This window comes from Coregonus lavaretus (assembly GCF_964263955.1).
Source record: "Coregonus lavaretus genome assembly, chromosome: 19".
Classification (NCBI taxonomy): domain Eukaryota; kingdom Metazoa; phylum Chordata; class Actinopteri; order Salmoniformes; family Salmonidae; genus Coregonus; species Coregonus lavaretus.
Window position 1 is genome coordinate 30222472 of NC_140006.1, and position 9691 is coordinate 30232162.

Below are 9691 nucleotides of genomic sequence, written 5' to 3' on the forward strand. Positions count from 1 at the left end.
TGTCCTGCAAACGCACAAATGGAACACTAAGTCAAAGCAAATTAACGTTGTCTTCAAGACAACATTTCACTTTCCCGTTCGGGCAGCCACAAAGCACATTCCACCAAATGTTTTATTATCTCTGGTTAAAGATCGAGCTTTGACGTCCGTTCGAGTACTCAATTACTCATGCCCCCTAATTACTCATGCCCATCCCTAATATCTACATAGCCTAGTTTGAGGAGCAGAATAGCCCCATCACCTGCTAGACAGCGTAAGAGCAGCTCCTCAAAAAGCAGGCACTGGAATGAAACGTTATTTTGTAATCCCAGTCAATGTGCAACAAATAACAATTCTAAATGCAATCGCGTGTTAAAAACTGTTTTGACGGCCACGATTAAAAATAGCTACTATTTTTATTCCTCAATCTCAAATCGTAATTAAAGCGCACCTCCCATTCGCCATTTGAGTGCATAGGCTATAGTCAATTGTAGGCAGGCTATCAGCATGTCAACACCACTTTGCATTGTGAGCTTGAGGCAGTATAATTGTTTGAAACCTGAACGTTTTACTTTACTTCAAATAATGAGGCATGTCTTACCTTGCTTCAAAGTAGCCTAGCCAAAATCCAGCCATAGAAATGTGGAGGTAATTATTTTACAAAGACTTCCTCGTGGAATTAACCAGCGTTTCTCTTCTGTTCTATTGGTTTTCAGATCAACCTTCTTTCTTTGTCAAGAAGACAAAGGCACAATCCTAGTCATTTTAGAAACCCATCCTAGTTGTTGCTATAAGATTACCCCTCTAAGTTTCTATGGAACCACTCGCATTAGGTGTGCTGTTTAGAACTGTGTTTTCCTGCGAATTGCATTTTGTATGCTTGCATAGTATTTTCAGTTGGTCACGTCATTTTACTGTTTGGGAAAAATATAATCGTTTGTCAATCGGTTATTAATGAGGGTTGGTTAGTCTGCATCAAAATTGACCAAAATGTGCATTTCTAGTTCAGATGATAGAGAGGTACAGTTTTAGTTACGGGCATGTGTATTGGGTACCTACCAGATGAGAGCTCTCTTTTGGTTCTTGTACTTGCTGCACCTGTGGTTCAGCTACAACTTTTGTATCCTGGTCAGAAGTCATGAGCCGTCTACTTCTTGGCTCCTCAGGGAGAAGTCTCTTTGTCACCAAGTAAGCTGTGGATAGAGAAACAAATACGCTTACCAGGGTTGTATTCATTAGTGCACACCGTTGCAAAACGTTTTGCTACGGAAAACGAAACCAAGTGTTTATTGGACAAATTCAGGTAGGTGCATCCCTGTTTCGTCCCATTTGATTTCTTGTGAATACGCACAGAGAAAACCCTACAACCACCAATGCTGTAGCACACCATGGAAGTCCAAAGAAATATTTCCATAAGTTTAAATGTATTAATTCCTATACATCACAGATCATCAACTAGATTCAGCAAATGGCAGATTTTTTCTTGAGCAGATGGTCGGGGGACCGGAACATAATTACAAATAATTAGTAGACCACAAATTGACCGTAAGTAGCCCAAACAGATATAATATTTAACAAAAACATAATAATTTCAAACATTGTTTACATTTGTATATGAACACATGCATCTCTGAATTATGCATGGGAATACTTGGGAACAGATTACCTAAATTAAAATCACTTGGAGCTGATTTCCTGGTGTGTTTTTACAGTCTATGTCCAACAATGAAAATTCAAAAACTTTTTTTTTTGCTCAGAAAACTTAGGGGGGCAAATAAAAGTGCCCCGCAAGATGGGAAACCCTGCTGGACATCATGATGAGTGTCAACAAAACGTCCACACAATCTATAAGAAAAAAAGCATGAACACCATTGGAAATGTCCCTCTTCTATCCAGTAGGTCCCATTTGTATAGAACTGATAATCGCCCAACAATCAAATGCCTGTCTCTAACATGAGCTCTCATTGTCTTCGCAAACAAAACAGAAAAATAATGGCATGGCTGTAAAGCATACGACCTTTGATCTACATACTCATTCCCACAGACAGTGAGAGCTGGGCTAAACAGGCCAGTGTAATGAATTACACAGATTAGTATTGCACGATATACCAAAACTTCTGTACTTTTTCAATACTAGAACATGAAAAATGGCTCTGTACTAGAATTTGTTACTTTCGGTAATTCTGTAAAATGTGTCTCACATTCTACTAAATTATAATTATTTTTGATTGATGACATTAACATATGTGAGCAGTATAATATGATTACACAACCCAAAAGTAATGTCAAATGCACTCATAACTTGACAGCATAATATTTAGACTTCGCATTCGTCTGGGTTTGTTAGCAGTAGCCACTAGCCAGGCGGCCATAGACCATAAAAAATAGCAGCCAGCACCCCTGGGCGGAGCATTGCACCCAGGGAAGTGAAATGCACTCTGGGAATCGTAGTATAACGTGTAAAATCGATTGTACACTGCTCAAAAAAATAAAGGGAACACTAAAATAACACATCCTAGATCTGAATGAAATAATCTTATTAAATACTTTTTTCTTTACATAGTTGAATGTGCTGACAACAAAATCACACCAAAATTATCAATGGAAATCAAATGTATCAACCCATGGAGGTCTGGATTTGGAGTCACACTCAAAATTAAAAGTGGAAAACCACACTACAGGCTGATCCAACTTTGATGTAATGTCCTTCAAACAAGTCAAAATGAGGCTCAGTAGTGTGTGTGGCCTCCACGTGCCTGTATGACCTCCCTACAACGCCTGGGCATGCTCCTGATGAGGTGGCGGATGGTCTCCTGAGGGATCTCCTCCCAGACCTGGACTAAAGCATCCGCCAACTCCTGGACAGTCTGTGGTGCAACGTGGCGTTGGTGGATGGAGCGAGACATGATGTCCTAGATGTGCTCAATTGGATTCAGGTCTGGGGAACGGGCGGGCCAGTCCATAGCATCAACGCCTTCCTCCTGCAGGAACTGCTGACACACTCCAGCCACATGAGGTCTAGCATTGTCTTGCATTAGGAGGAACACAGGGCCAACCGCACCAGCATATGGTCTCACAAGGGGTCTGAGGATCTCATCTCGGTACCTAATGGCAGTCAGGCTACCTCTGGCGAGCACATGGAGGGCTGTGCGGCCCCCCAAAGAAATGCCACCCCACACCATGACTGACCCACCGCCAAACCGGTCATGCTGGAGGATGTTGCAGGCAGCAGAACGTTCTCCACTGCGTCTCCAGACTCTGTCACGTCTGTCACATGTGCTCAGTGTGAACCTGCTTTCATCTGTGAAGAGCACAGGGCGCCAGTGGCGAATTTGCCAATCTTGGTGTTCTCTGGCAAATGCCAAACGTCCTGCACGGTGTTGGGCTGTAAGCACAACCCCCACCTGTGGACGTCGGGCCCTCATACCACCCTCATGGAGTCTGTTTCTGACCGTTTGAGCAGACACATGCACATTTGTGGCCTGCTGGAGGTCATTTTGCAGGGCTCTGGCAGTGCTCCTCCTGCTCCTCCTTGCACAAAGGCGGAGGTAGCGGTCCTGCTGCTGGGTTGTTGGCCTCCTCCACGTCTCCTGATGTACTGGCCTGTCTCCTGGTAGCGCCTCCATGCTCTGGACACTACGCTGACAGACACAGCAAACCTTCTTGCCACAGCTCGCATTGATGTGCCATCCTGGATGAGCTGCACTACCTGAGCCACTTGTGTGGGTTGTAGACTCCGTCTCATGCTACCACTAGAGTGAAAGCACCGCCAGCATTTAAAAGTGACCAAAACATCAGCCAGGAAGCATAGGAACTGAGAAGTGGTCTGTGGTCACCACCTGCAGAACCACTCCTTTATTGGGGGTGTCTTGCTAATTGCCTATAATTTCCACCTGTTGTCTATTCCATTTGCACAACAGCATGTGAAATGTATTGTCAATCAGTGTTGCTTCCTAAGTGGACAGTTTGATTTCACAGAAGTGTGATTGACTTGGAGTTATATTGTGTTGTTTAAGTGTTCCCTTTATTTATTTTTTGCAGTGTATTTTTACGGTGTGTAGACTACTGCAATAAGCTTCAGAAATGAGCTTCAAATCGGTATGTTGTTTTGGAACTAAACTATTCGTTTAATACATTAAATTATTTAGCTATAATGAATAATGAATGACAAATTAGATTTTAAAACAGTTTAAATGTAATTGTAAAATTATCGTCTGCTCCGTCTCCAATATGGTTTTGCATAAGGAAAATTGAAGGTATTCTGTAATTTAATATGGTGTTTTATTTTTTGCAAGAAATTGAATATAGAAGAAAATATATTTATCAGTTAACATATTGTTCAACATGTTAAAAAAAATGTAGGCACAGTGGTTATTCTGTGACTAGCTAATACGCTTTATTATTTTTTGCTGTGGTATCGTTTTGGTATTGAGTATCGTTTCTGTATCGAGTATTATGATACTAAACTGGTATCGGTGTCGAAGTCCAAAATCTGGTATCATGACAAAACTAACACAGATGCTTTTACATCAAGCAAGCCACAACTAGGTAAACTAGTTATGAAAGCAACTGTTTCAACAAGACAACTTGTTTATTTTTTGCACAACTAATTGAGAGATCCTTGCCAACTGTTGCAAGGTTCCCACACTATTCTTTAACAACTGTCATGTTTAATATTGTGCCATCATGGACATATTTGGCATATATAGGCCTAACTCATTATTGTTTTAATGTTGACTCTGTATATAACTGTCTATTAGTCCATTTCTGCTCATTCTGTGAGAAACAGAAGCTAGATGCTATCTGAAAGGTGGCCAAATATCAAAAAGCGTTCACAGAAAGTGCTAACTTTGCTCTATGAACTCCTCTGTGGATTGGACAAGCTCTTCGTCAGGCCAACAGTTTTAATTGATATAAACCTGTTGCCATTTTGCTGACTGATGTGTATCGTCGTTTTAGGACTGTGCTGTTGTACAGTATGCAAGCAAGCATAGTTCTGGTCTCCACAAAAATTGCAATTTTAGCACAAATATTTTCACTACAAAATGTGGTGGTGACTGCAATACATTAAGCTTAAGTTCACTTTATTGGTCAATTGCACACAAGGTCCAACCGAAATGTTACTTTGGTTCAACCACTCCGAAAGACACATACAGGTGCCCAAGGAGCATTTGTTGTTGTGTGTGTGTGTGTGGGGGGGGGGGGGGGGGGTACTTGCTCAAGGGCACAACGGCAGACAGTGGCATCTAGGATTTGATACCAGCAACCCTCTGGTTGCCACTTCCCGCCAGATTTTTCCCAATAGGACCCAGGATTCTAACTGGAAACCCTCCAGGTGCTGACTCGCCTCTATGCGTTAGGATGCCTGCCGCCCCCAAAGTGATAGATGACATGATAGGTTTGGTATAGCCTACCAGTGGTTGTCAACAGTTCACAAGTTCCTATTGAACATTCCCTGCCTCACTGTAAACAAACAGCCAACTTGACTATTCCATCGTTGATTGGTACTACCCAACTTGTTTGCGCTATGCATTCACACTTAGTTTTGATATTCTCAGTACATTTCAGGAAAACTCATAGGGAGACTACAGTCTAGCAAAGAGGATTTATATTGTGTGTGTACAGGACGATGGTTAACCTAGCTATCCGACTAGTTAGGGCAATGTTTCAAAACTTGCCAACTAGACAGTGGATAGAAATGTTTTGAGTAGAACAAACATGCCAGAATATGGAAACACATCAGCTCTTTTAGTGGCATTTCTATCTGCAACGTTCAGCTACTGAACATGGCCGTGGTAACTTGTGTGGCAGTCTGCGCTCTTGCCATCTCCCTATGGAATTGTAAAAAGAACACAAACAGATCTAGGACCAGGCTAGAATCGTGGTGGCATGTGACTGCCATTTAAAGTGACTGCCACCTAGCAAAGAACAATAAAGCAAAGCAGAGTCAAGCCAGTCAAACCCCTCACATCGTTGATGGAGCCTAGTCCAAAGGCAAAACCGCAAGACTTCAATTGTTAATGTGCACTAGACGCTGCAGCCATGAATCAGACTTTTGAAAGTTCACCAGTTTACCAAGCAATAATTTTAATTAGTAACAATCATTTCAAGAACTAGTTGGCTAACTCAACCACTTCCATATTAGTTTACGTAGCAACAAGATACGACGTGGGCAGACGTAGCCAACTACGTTGGCTAGATAGTTACTGTTAGCTATGCATTTGCTAAAAACAACGCACATCAAGCAAACCGTTACTGTAGCTGGCTACAGTAGGTAACTAGCCACTTCAGTTCACTAGAATTTAGCTCGAGGCCAACGTTTTCCCAAATATTCTTATAGGTGTAGCTAGCTAACGTTACCAACAACAGAGTCGACGAGCGAGCTGGCTAGCAGAGATAGCTAGCTCGTTAGTTAGCAATGGGCGCTACTCACCTGTCAACTCTCACTGCACCGCGATGCAAAGACTGGTGGTAAGCAAGGCCTTGAATTGGCTTCCAGGCTGAATACGCACAGTATTATATCAAGCCAACGAGCAAACTAGCTACGACTTAGCTATGATTAACTAGCTAGCCACAGTGTCTTCGAATGAGCAATAACAAACTGTTGATGGCTGCGATGGAGGGATGGCTAAAAATAATACCCGCCCTTTTAAATCTCAGAACTAAATATCGTAGCTAACGTTAGCTTTCCCAACTAGCAATGCAAGCTAGCTAGCGAATCAGCTGACATTTAGCTATTCACTTTCCACTTGTTTTGTGCAGTCGGACTAAAATAATATCTTATTCTTCGAATTTTACCAAGCGGAGGTTCTTCGAGTGGGAAAGTGGATATGGAACATCAACCCAGAACTCTTAAAATACTGAATTTAACTTGAAGCGTTAGCTGGATCAACGACGTACCAGTGGGGAATGGAGAAATTGCAGTTTCCCTTCCCTTTGGGAGTAGTTCAGTGACCATCGAACGCAAAACTGTCACAAAAGCAAGGAACTCCCGCCTCCTACCACAATGAACATGCTCCTCGGTTGGTCGAAATTCACAGTGGCCTCACGGATCGACGTTGTGGGTGTGGATCACAGGCCACATGGGCGTGGATTGGTTGAATTTAAAGGGTTGTACTGTATAATAAAGATATCAGAAATGTTGTTTAAAAAATCTAGGCTAATGTATTGGTCACCCACAATTCCATCAATGCTAGGAACTAGGAGATCAACACCCCAAATCATAGTTGAAAGACATTCAACTTTAGAAATATGAATCCAACTGATGTCCTCAATTAAATAAATATCAACAAAGTAGCTGGCCTAGATAGACTGGAGCCCAAATTTATAAAGTGGTCTGCTAATGTAATAATGTATCGATTCAAAATGTCTTTAACAACTGGTCAAATACCTTTTGTTTGGAAATGTGCCTGACTGACCCCTCTTCATAAAGGTGGAAACTCCTTAGACCGAAATAACAATATACCAATATCAGTAATCTGTTCAATAGTAAAACATATTTGAGAAATTAATACATTCCCAAATGTATCAGTACATAGATACATTTTGTTGAATTTCACCCTTTCAGTCTTGCTTTAGAACCAACCATTCTGCCACTACAGCATTAGTGAAACGTACTAATGATATACATTTTTAATCAGACCAAGGTAAACTAACTGGTGCCATCTTGATTTCTACAATTGTAAAGCGACTTTGGATCCTTGAAAAGTGCTATGTGTTATTATTATTTATTGATTTATCAAAAGCATTTGATTTGGTTGACCATTCTATCTTACTAGGAAAACTTCAAAACATTGGGATCTCTAAACTGGGACCATGCATATCTTAGCAATAAAAAACAATGTGTTGGCATCCGGAGTGGCGCAGCGTTACTGACCACATCGCTCGCGTGCGCGTTGCGAAATAAATGTACACATACATGTTATTCAATCACTGCACCCACACTGCAAGTCCCGCCTCTCCCATCTCCCATTTCCTCATTGGTTTTTAGGAGAATATTCCCACGTGGTTGATTGAAAGATGAACTGAGGTACACACTCCAGTCCAGTTGGTGGGGGTAATGCGCCTTAAAGTTGGTTGCCAACCACCATATAAAATCCAAAGAAGAAGAAACCTGAAGGATGAGAGATTACTAGAAACGAGCTCTGTTTACCCTTTTATCTGTGGATTAATTGTCGGAGTAGAGGACCTTGTGCATTTCAAGTAAAATAACAATCCAATGTTTATATCCCATGACAAATTAGCTAGCAACAGCAAGCTAGCTAGCTAAATTGCCATAAATGTTTAATGCTTTTTGACCTGTCCCCAAATTAATATATTTGGTTCAGAGTTAGTTTTGATATTTCAACCTGCGTGTCCTGATCGCGTCTGGTGTGGGTGGACAAAATCAACATGCCCGCGATGGTGGTGTGGTCACTGCATCGCAGTGCTTGAGGCATCACTACAGACCGGGTTCGATCCCAGGCTGTGTCACAACCGGCTGTGACCGGGAGTCCCATAGGGCGGCGCACAATTGGCCCAGCATCGTCCTGGGGGGGGGGGGGGCTTTACTGCAGGCTGACTCCGGTCGTCAGTTGAACTGTGTTTCCTCCAACACATTGTTGCAGTTGGCTTCCGGGTTAAGGGGGAGGGTGTTAAGAAGCGTGGTTTGGCGGGTCATGTTACAGAGGACTCGACCTTCGCCTTTCTCTCGTTGGGGAGTTGCAGCGATGAGACAAGATCATAATTGGATATCACGAAATTGGGGAGAAAAAGGGGGGAAAATACAAAAAAAGAAAGCAATGTGTTTTCATTGGACACAAATCAGAACTTATTGGACTCAGTAGAGGTGTACCTCAAAGCTCAGTATTGGCCCCTAGTCTTTTCTCTATATTCATTTATGAATTGCCACTAATTTGTCAGATGATACAGTGCTCTATATATCAGGTTCAAATATTTTGCAAATACAGTACAAGCAACTCTCCAAGATGATTTTAACACTTTACAAAAATGGTTTCTAGTGGTGCCACTAGTGCTAGCTGTGCCACTAGAGATCCTGGTTCGAGTCCAGGCTCTGTCACAGCAGGCCGCGACCGGGAGACCCATGGGCGGCGCACAATTGGTCCAACGTCGTCCAAGTTAGGGGAGGGTTTGGCCGGCAGGGATGTGGGTTCGTTTCCCACGGGGGGCTAGTATGAAAAAAACTAAACAAAAAACATGTATGCATTCACTAACTGTAAGTCGCTCTGGATAAGAGCATCTGCTAAATGACTAAAATGTAAAATGTAAAATGTAGCAAATCCTTTGGAAAGCATATTGATTCTATTAGAAAAACTATTAACTATAAGCTTGGGTTACTATACAGATCTAATAATTGTAATTTTTTAAAATTATTATTATTATTTCATTGTCATTATTATTAAACAGTAGTTGACATATTATTCTTGTTACAAATATATTTTATACATATATATATATATATATATATATATATATATATTTGGACACTTGAAAACGAGATGGTGCATCTCAAGAGATTTCATCTAGCAACATTTCAAATAAAGAAATAATAAATAGGTAATTAATTAATAGCATAATAATACCAGGACCCATTGAATGAGGTTGTTGTTGCTGTTGTTTTTGTATAGGTTTGGGTGGTTGAATTGAAGTGTCTTCAATAACAGTGTCTTCAGTATGATTTCAATAAATCACATTAAACCGGACCAGCCTATGT

General features: G+C 41.4%; 1 protein-coding gene across 2 annotated transcripts in view; it reads right to left on the bottom strand.

Annotated features, from left to right (window-relative positions):
• Window positions 1-6924, bottom strand: part of LOC311146787 (la-related protein 4B-like) — a 41341-nt gene extending 34417 nt beyond the window's left edge. The window contains exons 1-2 of one of the 2 annotated variants that reach the window (XM_084183372.1): window positions 6880-6924; window positions 1039-1172 (exon numbers count right to left, since the gene is read on the bottom strand). In XM_084183372.1, coding sequence (XP_084039498.1) covers window positions 1039-1119 — 81 coding nt within the window. In that variant the 5' untranslated portion in view covers window positions 1120-1172; window positions 6880-6924. Of the gene's footprint in view, window positions 1-1038; window positions 1173-6412 lie in introns of both variants that reach the window. The other variant, XM_084183371.1, reaches the window with a different exon arrangement.
• Window positions 6925-9691: the final 2767 nt, after the last annotated feature.